The 19,295-nt window shown below is 44.6% G+C and overlaps 1 protein-coding gene across 3 annotated transcripts in view; it reads right to left on the bottom strand.

Moving 5' to 3' along the window:
* KIF16B (kinesin family member 16B) overlaps positions 1-18,846 on the bottom strand; it is a 197,056-nt gene extending 178,210 nt beyond the window's left edge. For 2 of the 3 annotated variants that reach the window (XM_067469744.1, XM_067469745.1), the window contains exon 1: positions 18,616-18,845. In XM_067469744.1, the coding sequence (XP_067325845.1) occupies positions 18,616-18,662 (47 nt within the window). In that variant the 5' untranslated portion in view covers positions 18,663-18,845. Of the gene's footprint in view, positions 1-18,615 lie in introns of all 3 variants that reach the window. The other variant, XM_067469750.1, reaches the window with a different exon arrangement.
* Positions 18,847-19,295: the final 449 nt, after the last annotated feature.

Here is a 19,295-nt window from a genome sequence, read left to right as displayed (position 1 = left end):
CATGTGGTGTCTATCCTCAAAGACTCCTGGTACCACTCCTCCATCTCCACCAATGCCCTAAGACCTGGCAAACAGACTGGCTAAGAAACTACAATATAGAACTCCAATATGCTGATGACAATGTGGTCTGTGCACATTCAGAAGAAGACTTACAAACAAGCCACCCTAAACACCTTAGCAAAAGCATACGAGAAGCTCAGCCTCTCATTGAACATTGAAAAAACCAAAGTGCTCTTCCAGCAGTCACCAGCCAACCCCTCTCCAATGCCAGAGATACAGCTTAACGATGTAACAATGCCGCTACCTTGGCAGCCACCTCTCCACAAAAATCAACATTGACACTGAAATACAACACTGCCTGAGCTCTGCAAGTGCAGCATTTTCCCAAATGAAGTACAGAGTGTTTGAGGACTGGGACATCTGTAGGGATACCAAGGTGCTTGTTTATAAAGCTATTGTCCTCCCAACCCTGCTATATGCCTGCGTCACATGCAACTCCTAGAACAGACGTCACATGCAACTCCTAAAATGATTCCATCAGCATTGCCTCCGAAAAATCCTTCAAACCTGAGCTCTGCAAGTGCGGCATTCTTCCGAACGAAACAGAGAATTTTGAGGACTGGGACATCCGTAGGGATACCAAGGTGCTTCTTTATAAAGCCATTGTCCTCCCAACCCTGCTATACGCCTGTGAAACATGGACTGTTTACAGACGTCATACGCAACTCCTGGAATGATTCCATCAGTGCTGCCTCCGAAAAATCCTGTAAACCTCTTGGGAAGACAGGCGGACAGATGTCACCGTGCTAGAAGAAGCAAAGACCATCAGCACTGAAGCGATGCTCCTCCACCATCAACTCCGCTGGACCGGCCACGTTGTCCAAATGCCCGATCACCATCTCCCAAAGCAGTTTACTCCAAATTCAAGAACGGAAAACATAATGTAGGTGGACAGGAAAAGAGATTTAAAGATGGGCTTAAAGCCAACCTCAAAAACTGTGGCATAGACACAGAGATCTGGGAAGCCCTGGCCCTTGAGCGCTCTAACTGGAGGTCAGCTGTGACTAGCAGTGCTGCAGAATTTGAAGAGGCACGAATGGAGGCGAAAGAGAGAAACGTGCCAAGAGGAAGGCACGTCAAACCAACCCTGACCGGGTCCACCTTCCGTGGAAACTAATGTCCTTACTGTAGGAGAAAATGTGGATCAAGAATAGGGTTCCACAGCCATCTACAGACCCATCACCAAGACACCACATCTGGAAGACATTCATCCTCAGGCTACGAGGAATTGCCTAAGTAAGTAAGTAAGTAAGTAAGTAAGTAAGTTGGATTAAGCATGGGCAAATTTCAGCCCTCTAGGTGTTTTGACACCAGTTTTTCCCTATGAGCTTTAGTTTTTGAGAAGCAGAACATATGGCCTCTATCAGTCACCACCTGCTTGCCGATAGAAAATCATGATAGCTATATCTAAGAAGTTAAAGTTGATGAAGTTATCATAGACATCCTGAAAAAAAAATTAATACCTACAAGCCTAACCTTTTTCATTTTAAGAAGGCAACTTGGTCACATTTACAAATGAAAAATAAAGCAAAGGTGCACAAGGCCAATCTAATTTCATAGGAAAGAGCAAACATTTTAAACATTCAGTACCTTGTATTCAAACAATGTTTGGCAAGTTATTTGTGTTCAAACAAATTACTGTGTTGGACGATGCAATAATGTAAGTGGAGAAAAACAAAAGCAAACACTAGAACTCTAAACAGCAAAGACTAAGATAAAATATCAATAAATCCCACAGTTTAACAAAGCTTCTCTCCAAACTTGTAAGCTTTGCAAAGCCATTGAATACTAGTGAAAATGGATTAGCGTTATGTCAAAAATGATATAAACCAATATTTACTTTAAAGCATTTGCATGGATCACAGACTGAAGTACAGGCAGCAATGATGCATTTTAAATTACTGTGGAAAATTCTGTGGCTCGGATTGTTCGAAACTGAGTTGTGCAGAAAAGTGCACAGGGGAGTGTATCTACAGGAACAGGTACAAACCTAATATTTGCTAGGAAATGTTGCTTGATTTCAACTACAGAAAACTATTTTAAGCTCTTTAAAATTAATAATAATAATAATAATAATAATAATAATAATAATAATACTAATATTACTGTTAGAAGCGGTAGCATACCTGAACTAACAGAGCAGGCAAAATTGCCAGTATTGACCAACACTGATATTTCTGCAATTTTTTTCTGTAGATGTTTATCTGGCTTGCATCAGACTATCTGAATCCACTGGCACATGATCACACACATTTCTGTATGCATAGCAGTGTAGATTGGGAGTGATCCTGGACTCATTGCTGAGCCTGGAACCACAGGTTTCAGCGGTGGCCGGGAGAGCTTTTGCACAATTAAAACTTGTGCACCAGCTGCGCCCGTACCTTGAGAAGTCTGATCTGGCCACAGTGGTCCACGCTCTTGTCACATCCCAAATAGACTACTGCAACGCACTCTATGTGGGGTTGCCCTTGAAGACGGTTCGGAAACTTCAATTGGTCCAGTGAGCGGCAGCCAGGCTGCTCACTGGAGCGACATACAGAGGGCATACCAACCCCCTGCTGTGTCAGCTCTACTGGCTGCCGGTTCAGTTCCGAGCCCAATTCAAGGTGCTGGTTTTGACCTACAAAACCCTGTACGGTTCCGGTCCAGTGTATCTGTCCGAACGTATCTCCCTCTACGTCCCACCACGGAATTTAAGATCAACTGAGGGGGCCCTGCTCTTGACCCCACCGCTTTCCCAAGTGAGGCTGGTGGGGACGAGGAGCAGGGCCTTCTCAATGGTGGCCCCTCACCTGTGGAACTCACTCCCGGCGGATATCAGGACATTGACATCACTCCTGTCCTTCAGGAGGAAGGTAAAGACGTGGTTGTGGGACCAGGCCTTCGGGCAATCTGCCAACAAAGTAAGGACAACCAGACAAATAGGACCGGCAGGACTGATAAATGTGGAATTGAAACTCTGAACTATGAGATAGCGAATACTGACTGGCAATAAGGAGTAATTAGTTTGTATCAGTTTGTATGAAATTTTTATGGGTTTTATTGGGTATAAATATGATGTATTGTTGTTGTTTGCTATTTTGTGCTACTGTGTTTTATTATCGTTGTATGTTATGGGCATCGAATTGTGCCTTGGATATGTAAGCCGCCCTGAGTCCCCTTCAGGGTGAGAAGGGCGGGGTAAAAGTAAACCAAACAAATAAATAAATAAATAGCTTAGCAAAGCTCTTCTAGGCAGATACAGGCTGGTTGAAAGTCTAAAGATGGATCAGTCCAACTACTATAAAGAAAATATAGCCCAAATACAACAATAAAACAACAACAATACAGCAAAATAAATCAAAAACAAAGCAATAACATTAACAACACACAATGATGCAATTAAAAACTATGGCAGGGCCAAATGTAATAATTAAAATTAAAAAGTGCTGGGCATGACCAGGAGAAAAGGGTAGGTGTTTGGAGAGGGATGGGTTTGCAGATATCCTGAATCTCTGATAAAGTGCGTTTATCCCCTGAGTATTTCCATGGCTTGCTAACAGAGTTCAATATTTCATATAACAGAGCCAATATTTCCATGGCTTGCTAACAGAGTTCAACATTAGGAATAAAGTTTGAAATTTAGCACTAGGAACAAAGTTTGCAAGCCCCTAATTTTTCTCTCCTTCACTAGTTTAGTTCTTATTAAGTTAAATTTATTTATATATTTATTTAAAACATTTATATCCTGTCCTTCTCAACTCCCCCCCCCCCCCGGGGGCGGGGGCTCAGGGCAGCTTACAACCAGCAACCATTACAAGCCAACAGCAATGAACAACAAAATAAATTAACATTAGATAAAACAACAAAATTATAAATATCCATGAAAATATTAAAACACAATCAAGCCCAAATCCCAAATCCGAAGTAAAATCCAGAGTTCCAATCCAAGGTCCATCAATTGTCAGTTCTCATAAGTCACTGCAATTACTGCTAGGTTAGCTGCCCAAATGCTTTTTACTAAAGGAGAGAGGGGGTCACCCTGATTTCATTGGGGAGCGTGTTCCATGGATGGGGGGCCACCACTGAGAAGACCCTATCTCTCGTCACTACCAGTCATGCTTGAGAAAGTGGTGGGATTGAGACCAGGGCCTCCCCTGAGGTGGATCGTAGAAGGAGATATGTTCGGACAAGTAAGCTGGGCCAGAACCGTATATGGCTTTATAGGTAAAAACCAGCACTTCGAGTTGTGCTCAGAAATGGACCAGCAGCCAGTGGAGCTAACATAACGGGGGGGGGGGGGGGATGCTCCCTGTATGGTGCTCTGGTGAGTAATCTGGCTGCTGCCCATTGGACTAGTTAGAGTTCCCAAACAGTCTTCAAAGGCAACCCCATGTAGAGTGTGTTGCATCATGTAACAAGAGCATGGACCACCATGGTCAGATCAGACTTCCCAAGTCTTAAATTGAGGCTTATACAAGTTAAATTGCTTCCCTGTTGTAACAAGTACAGGAATTGTGTCTTGAACTGTGGCTGAATGTCTGATAAACTGGCATACAAACACAATTATCTATGTTGGCCCCATTAGGGAACTCTTACTTAAAGCAACCCTTGCTGGTTATCAAAGAGAAGGAAAAGGTGAACCAGGGGTTCCCAAACTAAAGCTCATGGGCTGGATGCAGTCTTCCAATGGTCATTTTATATTATATTATAACTTTATTTGTACCCCGCTAGCATCTCCCAAGGGATTCGATGCAGCTTACAACAGGCCGGAGCCCAACACAATACAACAATACAATACATAGCAAATAAAACAGTTAAAGCAGAAAACAATAGCAATAGCAATACAACAGGACATTATTAAAAACTGAGCCGGCCGGAGTAGGGTACAGGATTAAAAAGTGCTGAAGTGTCGGAGGGATATGGGATTAAAATATAAGTGCAGTGTGCGGTGAGGGTGATCTTGACTCTACTAAAGTGCTTCTGGGCTTTGGTAGTGGGGTTCCTAATCTGAGAAGGCACGTTGGAACAGCCAGGTTTTCAGGTTCTTTCTGAAAACCGCCAAAGTAGGGGCCTGTCTGAGATCTTTCGGGAGGGCATTCCAGAGGCGGGGGGCCACCACAGAGAAGGCCCTGTCCCGCGTCCCCACCAAAGGCGCCTGTGACGCGGGCGGGATCACGAGCAGGGCCTCTCCTGATGACCGGAGTGAACGTGTGGGTTCGTAGACTGTGATGCGGTCACGCAGGTAGGGTGGTCCCAAACCGTTCAGGGCTTTGTAGGTAAGCACCTGCACCTTAAATTGGGCTCGGAAAATAAACGGCAGCCAGTGGAGCTCCTTAAACAGAAGGGTTGACCTTTCTCTGTAATGGGCCCCCGTTAACATCCTGGCTGTTGCCCGTTGGACCAATTGGAATTTCCGAGCCGTTTTCAAGGGCAGCCCCACGTAGAGCGCATTGCAGTAATCCAGTCTAGAGGTGACTAAGGCATGGACCACCCCGGCCAGATCAGCCTTAGCGAGGTACGGGCGCAGCTGGCGCACAAGTCTCAGTTGTGCAAAAGCCCTCCCGGCCACCGCTGACGCCTGAGCCTCAAGCGTGAGTGATGAGTCCAGGAGGACTCCCAAGCTGCGGACCTGTGGCTTCAGGGGGAGTGTAACCCCGTCCAACACAGGTTGCCACCCTATACCCCGGTCTGGTTTACGATCGACCAGGAGGACCTCTGTCTTGTCGGGATTGATCTTCAGCTTGTTCGTCCTCATCCAGATGGACACAGCGGCCAGGCACTCGTCTAGCACCCGAGAGGCCTCCTTGGAATTAGGTGGAAAAGAGTAGTAGAGTTGTGTGTCATCTGCGTAGAGATGGCACCCAACTCCAAAACTCCGGATGACCTCTCCCAGCGGTTTCACGTAGACGTTAAAAAGCATGGGAGATAAAATAGAGCCTTGCGGGACCCCACAGGTCAAAGGCCAGGGGTCCGAGCAGGCATCTCCCAGCTTCACCATCTGGGTTCATCCCTCCAGGAAGGACCGGAGCCACGACAGAACCGTGCCCCCAAGACCCATCCCAGAGAGCCGACCCAGAAGGATACCATGATCGATGGTATCAAAAGCCGCTGAGATGTCCAAGAGGACCAGCAGGGTCACACTCCCCCTGTCCAGTCCTCTACGGAGGTTATCCACCAAGGTGACCAAGGCTGTCTCGGTGCCATGACCAGGCCTGAAACCAGACTGTGCCCGATCCAGGTAATTGATGTCATCCAGGAAGCCCTGGAGCTGGAGGGTGACCACCCGCTCCAGCACCTCACCCAAAAAAGGAAGGTTGGAAATCGGTCTGTAATTGTTCAGCACCGTAGAGTCAAGGGACGACGTTTTTAGGAGTGGGCGAACCACAGCCTGTTTCAAGTTAGATGGAAAAATCCCTTGCTCCAACGATGCGTTAATGATCAACACAAACCAATCAACCAACCCCTCCTTGGCAGATTTAATGAGCCAGGATGGGCAAGGGTCTAGAGCCGAAGTGGTCGCCCTTACAGCCCCAAGAACCTCCTCCACGGTCTCAGGAAGAACAAGCCGAAAAGAATCCCACAAAATTGGACAAGCAGATGCCTCAGTCACCTCCTCTGGCACTGCGATGAAATTGGAGTCGAGCTCAAGACGTATCTGGGCAACCTTGCCTGCAAAATGGTGTGCGAAGTCGCAACACCGAGCTGCTGGGTCGTTAGAGATCTCGTCCACCACAGATGGGTGAAGGAGCTCCCCGACAACCCGAAACAGCTCCGATGACCTATTTGCTGCAGATGCTATCCGGGCGGTCATGAAAGATTCCCTGGCCGCCCGTATAGCCACGGAGTATGCCTTAAGAGAGGCCTTAGCCCGTGCTTGATCAGACATGTCCCGAGATTTCCTCCACTTGCGCTCTAGCCCCCTTCTCGTGTGCTTCATCACAGCCAACTCCTCGGTAAACCAAGGAGACGGCCTGTCATGACGCAACGAGACGGGGCGTTTGGGAGCGATCTTGTCTATCGCCCTGGACATCTCCCTATTGTAAAGGTCGACCAAGGCGTCAACAGGATCGCCAGGTTCCATGGCAGGAAGAACCCCAAGGTTCCTCAGGAATCCATCCGGATCCATCAGTCTCCTGGGGCGGACCATCTTAATTTGTCCTCCACCCCTGCGAATGCTGGGGGTCGCAGCGAGCTAATGACAATGCAATCTTGTCTAAATCAGCTTATCATCCATTCCTCCTTCCACTTCAGGGGCCAAGGTGCCGTTCTCCCCACTAGGACCCAAATCCATAGCCAGATCCGCACACAAAGGATTATCTGTCCTTGGAGGATCGGATTGCACTGAAGTTCCTGATAAGGAGGCAAAGCCTCTGAAAAGATGGTCCATTTTCTCATTCAGGATCTTAAGTTGAAGCAGCAAATGGTTAAACGATTCCTTCAGGAGGTCATAAAAGTGCAAAAGGGCGTCCTTCACATGAGACTCTGGTTCAGCCATTCCTATGTCTATATTAAAAACCGTTCATACCACTAAAACCTGCCTTCTGCCCTAAATGTACCTGCCTTCTGCCCTAAATTTTAGACTTAGGGTTGTCCTAAGTCTGAAACAACTTGAAGGCACACAACAACAACAATCCTCATTAAGTTGACTATCACATCAGCTCAAAGCAGGTGTAAACTTACCAATAAAATATTGGTTAAAATTTAAAATTAAAATTAAATGCGTCGGTTAAAATTGTTCTTCATTTTAAATATTGTATTGTTCTTTCATTCCCCCCCCCCCCCTACACACACAACTCTTACAAATAAGATATATACAGTGTGCATCTAAATTTGTTTGTGTATGTGTGTGTGTTTTTTTTCAAACTATAGTCTCCCCCCCCCCTCAAAAAAAAAAAAAAAACAACAGTCTGAGGGACTGTGAACTGGCACTCTGTTTAAAAAGTTTGAGGACCCTGGGCTAGACTGATACTCATTCCCCTGATTGGGTATCAGCCAGCACGTCAACGACTTAAATCTAGAAATAGTTTTCTAAGATCTACAGAGATACTCGCTGGAACACCTCAGCAAGCGAGAGTCCAAAAGTGGCAGGCTCAAACCCAGAACCTCAACCAATGGCTGATACCAAATGAGAGACTCCATCCTGGGCACACAGAAAACTGGGCAACTTGGAAGGCACTGAACAGACTGCGCTATGGCACCACGAGATGCAGAGCCAACCTTAAGAAATGGGGCTACAAAGTGGAATCCACGACATGCGAGTGCGGAGAGGAGCAAACCACTGACCACCTGCTGCAATGCACCCTGAGCCCTGCCACATGCACAATGGAGGACCTTCTTGCAGCAACACCAGAAGCACTCCAAGTGGCCAGATACTGGTCAAAGGACATTTAATCAACTACCAAACTCACAAATTTTGTATTTTGCCTGTTTGTTTGCTTTGCTCTGTTAGAAATGTAATATAATTGACTGGTTGCCCTGACACGACAAATAAATAAATTCCTAGCTGGTTTTGTCAATTGCGAAAATACATTCAAACAAATGTTAACTACTGGGCACACTGTGAAGAGATGTATATCATTACTGGTATAATTATGAAGAACCAGGATACATTTACAAAACAAATGCCACCTTGTTTTGGGACACAACAATTACATACTTTGTTGAAAGCATGACAGTACTTGTAAGAATTTTCCATGCTTCCAGGAAGCTCACCATCAGGTGGATTCCAGCAACTCCTGCGTACTTTTCACAGGGATCCTGTGCAACTAACTCCAGAGAATGTAGAAGGCTGACTGTAGTTCCTTTTTTAAAACTTTGTCAGCTACGCTCAAATGAAATCTCACAAGACATTTTAAGAGTTTTTAATTACTAAAAAAGTATTTGCTTTGTGTAAAACATGAGATAGTAAGAATTAAAAACTGTTGTTAGGAAGAACCTGCAAAAGCAACATAGGAAGTACTAACCATCACTCATGTTGTTTGGAAGAATAACTGACCTTGAAATTAACCTAGCACAAGTTGTTAGGTTCTATCCCAGTGTTTCTCAACCTGGGGGTCGGGACCCCTGGGGGGGGGGGTCGTGGGGTCGCCAAAGACCATCGGAAAACACAATATTTTCTGTTGGTCATGAGGGTTCTGTGTGGGAAGTTTGACCCAATTCTATCATTACTGGGGTTCAGAATGCTCTTTGATTATAGGTGAATTATAAATCCCAGCAGCTACAACTCCCAAATGTCAAGGTCTATTTTCCCAAAACTCCACCAGTGTTCACATCTGGGCATACTGAGTATTCGTGCCAAGTATGGTCTAGATCCATCATTGCTTGAGTCCACAGGGTTCTCTGGATGTAGGTGAACTACAACGCCAAAACTCAAGGTCAATGCCCACCAAAGCCTTCCAGTATTTTCTGTTGCTCATGGGAGTTCTGTCTGCCAAGTTTGGTTCAATTCCACCATTGGTGGAGTTCAGAATGCTTTTTGATTGTAGGTGAACTATAAATTCCACCAAATACAACTCCCAAATGACAAAATCAAGCCCCCCACCCCACCAATATTCAAATTTGGACGTATCAGGTATTTGTGCCAAATTTGGCCCAGTGAATGAAAATACATCTGGCATATAAGATATTTACATTACCATGTATAACAGTAGAAAAAATGCAGTTCTGAAGTAACAACAAAAATAATGTTATGGTTGGGGGTCACCACAACATGAGGAACTATATTAAGGGGTCGCGGCATTAGGAAGATTGAGAATCACTGTTCTATCCCCTGTATCTGCATGCCTGAATTCTCCCTAACTTTCTTACCACAATCTTCCCACCACTACTATATCATTGATATAAAACCCTTCTACAACACAAAGAACAAATAGGAAGCTGGGAAGTAGGAATTGAGTGCTAACTGTTCCTACTCCCTGCTAAAGCCTTTATCTATCTGGAAAGGAGAAAAAAGAAGAGACTAGGGGCCCTTCCACACAGCCCTATATCCCATAATATCAAGGCAGAAAATCCCACAATATCTATTTTGAACTGGAATATATGGCAATGTGGATTAAGTTAATCCAGTTCAAAGCAGATATTGTGGGATTTTCTGCTCATGGGTTTTCTTGACAAGAATTGTTCAAAGAGAGTTTGCCTTTGTACTCCTCTGAGACTGAGAGAGTGCAATTTGCCAAAAGTCACCCAATGGATTTCCATGGCTAAACAAGAATGAAAACCCTGGTCTCCCAAGGCCCTAATCCAACACTCAGACCACTACAGCATGCTGGTGGAGCTAAATCACCGCTTCTGTGGGTCACAACCCCAAATAAGGTCTCCTTAGCTCAATACTGGGGTCCCGAAAAACATGGCTATAAGAAAATCTGTTTGTGTGGTGTTTAAGAGTTGATGCTGCAAAATATGCTTCAAATGTACTTCATTAAAAAGGAAATTGGCGTGTTTAGCAAGCCCTGCAAATGTTAATTTACTATCAGTAAATGCTTGGATGTTATACATATTTTAAATACCTATATACCCCGGGTCACATAAACATTTACTGGACTGAAAAGGGTCCTGAGTGGAAAAGCTAAAGAAGCCCTGCTCTAAATAACATTCCAACCATGATCATTTTATGGCAAACAAGATTATATATCATCAATTTTATTTTCCTAAAGCAACAAAATTACCTTCAATCTTTATGTTTCTCCCCAAAGAAATTCCCATTGGGTCAAAATATCTGGAGAAGGAGCAGGTAAAATCCTTTAATTCAAGAGGGCACAAATAACTTTTCTTGTTTGTTTACCTGCTCATCTATGGTGGGTCCTTGCTCAACAAAGAGGAACAACAGCAGTTTCTCCATCAAGTGTAAATATATGGATTTTATAAACAGGCCGGATACTTATGCATCCTTACTCATAATAAAGTACTATTAAGTGCCTGTACTCTGCTTACATTGTGGATATCACTGAAAACCGGGCTTGTGGTGCAGCCGACTGAGTGTCAGCTGCATTAAGATCACTCTGACCAAAAGGTCATGAGTTCGAAGCCAGCCCGGGTTGGAGTGGGTTTCCAACCAATTGTGTGTAGCCTGTTGTCAACCTTTGCAACCCGAAAGACAGTTGCATCTGTCAAGTAGGAAAATTAGGTACCACCTTAAAGTGTGGGGAGGCTAAATTAACTGATTTATGAGGCCATAAAGAAGACTCCAGCAAAGCATTCCAGCGGGGAACATGCGGGGAATGCGGAAGTGCTTCATCAGCGTAGCAGATGGACGATGAAAGCGACAGCTCCCCTGGAAGTTTATTACAACTCTCCCCCCCCCCCCCAACATATCTGACTGAATTTTAATGATCACATCAGACGTTGGTTAGTTTATAAGCAATTATTAGGGAGCAAACTATCATTCCTTAGAATGGAAAAGTGCAAACTCAGTTTAAAAATAATAACAACAACAACAACCAAGCATCATAAAACTACTTTAAAAAAAATTAAAAGTTGACATGTTCAACAGGCAGTTTCCCCATGTACATATATACACAATTCTATAAAAAGTACTGTTTCCTAAGTAAGAGAAATTACATTCTGTATGTTTGAATACCAAACACACACCTGATCATGTCTTGCAAAAGCAAAACATTCTAGTTTTTCCTAATCAGATTTTTGTAAATATATTTCTATTTTTTTAATCAAGCAGAAAGAAGCTTATCTGATGGGTGTGCCTTTACTACACAAGAACTGTCTCCTGATTGTATTATGACAGTATTCTGTTATCACTTTAACTCCCACAGTTCCATTTGTGAAATTGTACATTTTGCAGTTAGGTGTGACAGTGGCTTGAGGGTTGGACTACAACTAGAGACCAGGGTTTGATTCTTCACTCAGCCATGACAGATGATTCTGAGCCTTAGAAAACTCTGTAATAAGTTCACTTTAGAGTCACCAGGTCAGAAATAACCTGAAGGCAGAAAGCAACTAGTTCATCACTGTTGTCTAAAGGAGACTCAAGTACACTTCTCTGGAGGAGGCAGCTTGAAAATTAAATCAGGATAGCTTGGGAACTGTACTTCAAGAGAGTGCACCAGAAAAATCTTAAACCCATTAAAAACTGCCAATCAGACAATTCCATAAGATGGAGCCATGGCTGTTCATGTAGTGTCAAACTGCTACAATTGCATAGTGTGGATGTCTATGTGTGCACATGCATTCCAGTTGCCTGTGCACGCCATGAATGTCACAGGGCTTTCTTAGGCAAGGTGGTTTTGCCAGTTCCTCCCTCTGAAATATCCTGGCAGTCTCACCTCCAAATTCTAAGGAGATCAGACCCTGCTTTGTTTCCAAGGTCAGTTGGGAACTTATGCTTTCAGGTGTAACAGTGAACTTCTGCAACAAGCCTCCTCAAATTGCGACCCTCCAGCTGTTTAGGCCTCCAACTTCCAAAATTCCTGACCATGAAACAAGCTGCTAGGGCATCTGTAATAAACTGGAAGGCTATAGTTTTGAGGATGCCTGCCCTGTACCTTGAGCCTCAAACCAGTGACTCCTTGCTGCCAATACAATCAGGTGGATGGAGGATGCTCCATGGAGTGGGTGCAGCCTGGCCTTGCACTGAGAAGATCCAGAACTGCATATATGTGTAATGGTTTGGTTGAGTCAGGTGAGCCGAGTGCTGTCATGGGGTCTACCCTGCCCTATAATCCAGTGCTGATCCCTGATTATCTGTTTTGAACAGGATTATATAGCCATGGAGACATATAAGCCATTTCAAAGAAGATAATCTGGGATCAGATAATGTATTATAGGGCAGTGTCGATCCAGCCTCATTTGTGTGAGACACAAAAACCAGGATGAAGCGATGACCACCACTCACTCTTTTAATGCCAAACTGAGTTCAGGATAATAACTGGAGAGCAAGGGGTTCAGCTGCCTGTCTACCTGCAGGCAAACATTTGTTAAAAGTTCCTTTACATGATATAGTCAGCCCTCCATATTCACGGATTCATCCATCCACAAGTATCTATTTTTACCCAAATCTAATTTTCACCTTTTTTGGTTAAATTATCTTCCCAAAACTAGGGTGTGTATTAGAATCACTTAATATGATAATCTTAGCGCTGAGCCAAATCAAAAGAACACCTAAAACTCCTATATGAGAGACACAGAGGCGGCCCTAGGTAATTTTCAACAGTAAGCAAACAGTATTTTGGCGTCCGACCGTCCGTCCCCCCCCCAACCAATCACTGATATATATTTTCTGTTCGTTGTGGGAGTTCTGCATGCCATATTTGGTTCAAGTCCATCATTGGTGGAGTTCAAGCGCGATTGGTGGGGACGAGGGACAGGGCCTTCTCGGTGGTGGTCCCTCGACTCTGGAACTCATTCCCCAGGGACATCAGACATGCCCCAACGTTGGCAGTCTTTAAGAGGAGCCTGAAAACGTGGTTGTTCCAATGTACCTTCCCAGAATAAGGAAACTCCCAGCAATATGTCCCTAAACGCACTTTCTTAGTGATCTAGGATTGTCTGCATGCTCTATCCCTCTTTAAGTGCTGTGACTGCCTCCTGCAGAATTCTGGAGTTTGTAGTATATTATTTATTTATTTATTTTTATCCTGCTTTTCTCCCATGGGCGACATTCAAAGAGGCGCACAATGGTTAAAACAACAAAATTACATAAAATAAAAATATAACAAAAAACATAATGTAACAACATAAACAAAAAAACACACTACATAAGCCAACTTTAACAAATTTATAAGTTAAAACATTATACCATTATAAAAATTCCCTGACCCTCAGGCCATTAAGATTATCCATTAAAACAGTTGTTCTTGGTCTTAAAAGCTCCATTTCCTTTAGGCCATGTTAAAAATATTGCCAGTCCGGAAGAGTGTGCGCTTTGCCTCTGGGACACTGGGAGATAGATAGATAGATAGATAGTTTGACTTGTTTTTTCGGGCTACATGGCCATGGTCTAGAGACATTCTCTCCTGACGTTTCGCCTGCATTTATGGCAAGCATCCTCAGAGGTAGTGAGGTCTGTTGGAACTAGGAAAATGGGTTTATATATCTGTGGAATGATCAGGGTGGGACAAAGGACTCTTGTCTGCTGGAGCTAGGTGTGAATGTTTCAATTGGCCACCTTGATTAGCATATAATGGCCTGACAGACTCCAGCTTGTCAATCTCTCTCTTCAATTGTGGTGCCTGGATGGCCATCTGTCAGGGGTGATTTGAATGCAATATTCCTGCTTCTTTGCAGGGGGTTGGACAGGATGGCCCACGAGGTCAACTCTTTGATTCTATGATTCTATGACAGTGACCGCATAGGGAAGCTGATGAGGAAACACAACATACAAACTATCTACAGACCCACCAAGAAAATCCAACAAATGCTACATTCAGCAAAGGACAAGAGGGATCCTCTCACTTCTGCAGGACTCTACCGTATACCATGCAGCTGTAGACAAGCCTACATAGGGACCATCAAACGCAGCATTTATTTATTTAATTAATTATTTCGATTACTTCTACCCCGCCCTTCTCACCCCCGAGGGGGCCTCAGGGCGGCTTACAAAGAAGGCACAATTCGATGCCTATGTCAAATATACATACATACAAAACAGCAATTCGACAATTAACAGGTTAAAATCACCAGTACATAACACAATCAATAAACTAATCTCATGCTCAGTGTTCAGAGTTCCATAAATCCATTCCTTTCAGTCAATTCCTGTCCATCATCAAGGTCCTTCCTCTAGCTGCCAGAACGTCCAAAACAATGAGGTCCCACATCCAAGTTTTCAATTTTTTTTCTGAATGACAAGAGGGCCCAAACACGAATCAAGGAACATGAAAGGCACTGCAGGACTACTTCAACCAGAGAAGTCAGCCATAGCAGAGCACCCGATGAACCAACCTGGACACAGCATATTATTTGAGAACACAGAAATGCTGGACCACTCTCACAACCACCATGTCAGACTACACAGAGAAGCCACTGAAATCCACAAGCAGGTGGACAATTTCAACAGAAAGGAGGAAAACCATGAAAATGAACAAATCTGGCTACCAGTATTAAAAAAAAACTCTAAAATTACAACAGCACAACAACAGAGAGGAAACAAACAAACATGGCACCGGATTGTGGCGCAGCCCAAATTCCCATTGGGTCAAAATATCTGGAGAAGGAGCAGGTAAAATCCTTTAATTCAAGAGGGCACAAATAACTTTTCTTGTTTGTTTACCCTGCTCATCTATGGTGGGTCCTTGCTCAACAAAGAGGAACAACAGCAGTTTCTCCATCAAGTGTAAATATATGGATTTTATAAACAGACCGGAGACTTATGCATCCTTACTCATAATAAAGTACTATTAAGTGCCTGTACTCTGCTTACATTGTGGATATCACTGAAAACCGGGCTTGTGGTGCAGCCGACTGAGTGTCAGCTGCATTAAGATCACTCTGACCAAAAGGTCATGAGTTCGAAGCCAGCCCGGGTTGGAGTGGGTTTCCAACCAATTGTGTGTAGCCTGTTGTCGACCTTTGCAACCCGAAAGACAGTTGCATCTGTCAAGTAGGAAAATTAGGTACTACCTTAAAGTGTGAGGAGGCTAAATTAACTGATTTATAAGTCCATAAAGAAGACTCCAGCAAAGCATTCCAGCGGGGAAACATGAGGGGAATGCGGAAGTGCTTCATCAGCGTCACAGATGGACAATGAAAGCGACAGCTCCCCTGGCGGCCAGAAAAAGGTTAAATAGCCTCTGTGTATGTCTGTATATGTTTGTATGTCAAAAATTGGCATTGAATGTTTGCCATATATGTGTACACTGTAATCCGCCCTGAGTCCCCTGCGGGGTGAGAAGGGTGGAATATAAAAGCTGTAAAATAAATAAATCTAATTACCCTCTCAACAAAAGTTTGCTCCAGGCACTACCAGGCCATTATATGCTAATCAAGGTGGTCAGTTGAAACATTCACACCTAGCTCCAGCAGACAAGAGTCCATTGTTTCACCCTGGTCATTCCATGGATATATAAACCCATTTTCCTAGTTCCAACAGACTTCACTACCTCTGAGGATGCTTGCCACAGATGCAGGCGAAATGTCAGGAGAGAATGCCTCTAGACCAGGGGTTCTCAAACTAAGGCCTGAGGGCCAGATACGGCCCTCCAAGGTCATTTACCTGGCCCTCGCTCAGGGTCAACCTAAGTCTGAAATGACTTGAAAGCACACAATAACAACAACAATCCTATCTTATCAGTCAAAAGAAGGCTCACACTTCCCATTGAAATACTAATAAGTTTACACTTGTTAAAATAGTTCATTTGATTGTATTGTTTTTCAGTGTTTTTTGCACAACAAATAACATATGTACAGTGTGCATAGGAATTCATTCATGTTTTGGTTTTTTTTTTTCAAATTATAATCCGGTATTCCAAAAGTTTGAGGGACTGTGATCTGGCCCCTCTGTTTAAAAAGTTTGAGGACTCCTAATCACCTCTCAACAAAAGTTTGCTCTAGGCCAGTGGTTCCCAACCTGGGGTCCCCAGATGTTTTTGGCCTTCAACTCCAAGAAATCCTAACAGCTGGTAAACTAGCTGGGATTTCTGGGAGTTGTAGGCCAAAACTCCTGGGGACCCATAGGTTGAGAACCACTGCTCTAGGCAATGTCAGGCCATTATTTATTTATTTATTTATTTATTATTTATTATTGCACTTGTATACCACTAATATCTCAGCCTAAATCGGCGACTCATTGCGGTTTACAACATTTAAAAACAACAATATTCAATTTAAAAGCATAAAAACACATATACAATACAAAATTATTGGGCCACCAATAACAATCCAAATGCATCTCGTAACTGGAATCGCAATCCAAATTCATCGTCTGTGATTACCAATCCTTTAATCGTCAAAATTCGTTTCGTCGGATTATCCGAATGCTTGTTCAAACATCCATGTCTTCAGTCTTTTCCGAAACGCCATCAGCGAGGGGGCTGATCTTACCTCTATAGGGAGGGTGTTCCAAAGCCGAGGGGCCACCACAGAAAAGGCCCTGTCTCTCGTTCCCGCCAGCCGCACCTGTGAAGCCGGCGGGATAGAGAGCAGGGCCTCCCCAGAAGATCTTAGGGTCCTGGTGGGCTGATAGGCTGAGATACGTTCGGATATATAAGTTGGGCCAGAACCGTTTAGGGCTTTAAAGGGCCAACGCCAGCACTTTGAATTGAGCCGGTAGCAGATCGGCAGCCAGTGGAGCTGGTACAGCAGAGGAGTTGTATGCTCCCTGTGCCCAGCTCCTGTTAGTATCATGGCTGCCGCCCGTTGGACTAATTGGAGCTTCCGGACTGTCTTCAAGGCAACCCCACGTAGAGAGCGTTGCAGTAGTCAAGGCGGGATGTAACCAGAGCGTGGACTACCGTGGCCAGTCAAGGTGGTCAGTTGAAACATTCACACCTAGCTCCAGCAGACAAGAGTCCTTTGTCCCACCCTGGTCATTCCACAGATATATAAACCCTTTTTTCCTAGTTCCAATAGACCTCATTACCCCTGAGGATGCTTGCCATAGACGCAGGCGAAACGTCAGGAGAGAATGCCTCTAGACCATGGCCATACAGCCCGAAAAAAACCTACAGTGCTTATGGCCATGAAAGCCTTCGACAATACATTAAAAGCATATCTGTTCAAAAACATTTAAAAAGTAGCGCCCTTCGTCTATGCCAGGCATAGGTAAACTTCGGTCCACCAGGTGTTTTGGACTTCAACTCCCACAATTCCTAACAGCCTACCAGTTGTTAGGAATTGTAGGACAGTGTTTCTCAACCTGGGGTCGGGACCCCCTGTGGGGGTCGCGAGGGGGTGTCAGAGGGGGTCACCAAAGGCCACCAGAAAACATAGTATTTTCTGTTGGTCATGGGTTCTGTGTGGGAAGTTTGGTCCAATTCTATCGTTGCTGGGGTTCAGAATGTTAATTCGTTGTAGCTGAACGATAAATCCCAGCAACTTTAACTCCCAAGTGTTAAGGTCTATTTTTCTCAAACTCCTCCAGTGTTCACATTTCAGCATATTGAGTATTCGTGCCAAGTTTGGTCCAGATCCATCATTGTTAGAGTCCACAGTGCTCTCTGGATATAGGTGAAATACAACTCCCAAACTCAAGGTCAATACCCACCAAACCCTTCCAGTGTTTTCCATTGATCATGGGAGTTCTGTGTGGTAAATTAGGTTCAAATCCATCGCTGGTGGAGTTCAGAATTCTCTTTGATTGTAGGTGAACTATAAATCCCAGCAACTACAACTCCCCAAATTACAAAGTCAACCCCCCCCCCCCAACCCCGAGGGCATTAGGAAGGTTGAGAACCACTGTTGTAGGAGATGAAGTCCAACCCAACTGGAGGGCCGAAGTTTGCCCATACCTGGGCTATGCGGTTGAATACCTTGGGGCTTGAACACCCGCGGGTTTGGGTATCCTGGAACCAACTCCCAGTGGATAACATGGGCCACAGGAGGAGGTTTGAGGCAGGCAGGCGCTTCCTTGCTTGCTTGCTTCCTCTTCCCTCCTCCTTTCCCCCTCTCTCTCTCTCTCTCTCTCACCTGCGGTTGATGGGCCGGACCCTGACGGCCACCTTCACCGAGGCCATGGCGCCTCCTCTTCCTCCTCTTCCTCCTGCTCCTCCGCTTCCCTTCCTCACATGGCTCGCTCCACCGGCGCGAGGCCCTCCTCTCTCTTTCTCTCTCTGCCGTCAGCGCCGTCTCACCAAAACAAGCACCGCGCGCCCTCCCCAACTACGGGTGCCGCCGAGGAACAAACGCCTCCCGAACGCGTTGCCTGGCCCCAACTTTTTCTTCTCTCACGAGCCACTACCAAGGAAGCCTGCAAACGAGGCTGCAAAGCAGTTCCTGAAAAAGTGGCTCCACGCCCCGCTGCATTCAGACGTGGTTGCTGCTTTTGCAACTTGGGCGAAGGAGCATATTCTCTGAATTAGACTTTTGGAGCAATGGCTTGAAACCTTTACTTTCCAGGAAAAAAATTTGGAGGTGTTGGGAAGCGCCTTTCCCCCTTAACTTAAGAGCAGAAGAGGAGTAGCTGCAGCAGACAAAAGTCCTTTGATGTATTGTGGAAGGCTTTCATGGCTGGAATCACTAGGTTCTTGTGGGTTTTTTATTAGTTACATGATGAATGATTAAGTAAAGTAATTTAACAGGACTGCTGGGTGTCTTCCATTAAGCTACAAGAAGTTTGAGGCATATTCTGACTATTCCAGGCAACCTAA

Source organism: Anolis sagrei, chromosome 1, assembly GCF_037176765.1.
Source record: "Anolis sagrei isolate rAnoSag1 chromosome 1, rAnoSag1.mat, whole genome shotgun sequence".
NCBI lineage: Eukaryota > Metazoa > Chordata > Lepidosauria > Squamata > Dactyloidae > Anolis > Anolis sagrei.
Note: the sequence above shows the minus strand (reverse complement) of the source record. Positions and strands in the feature narration are given on the sequence as shown.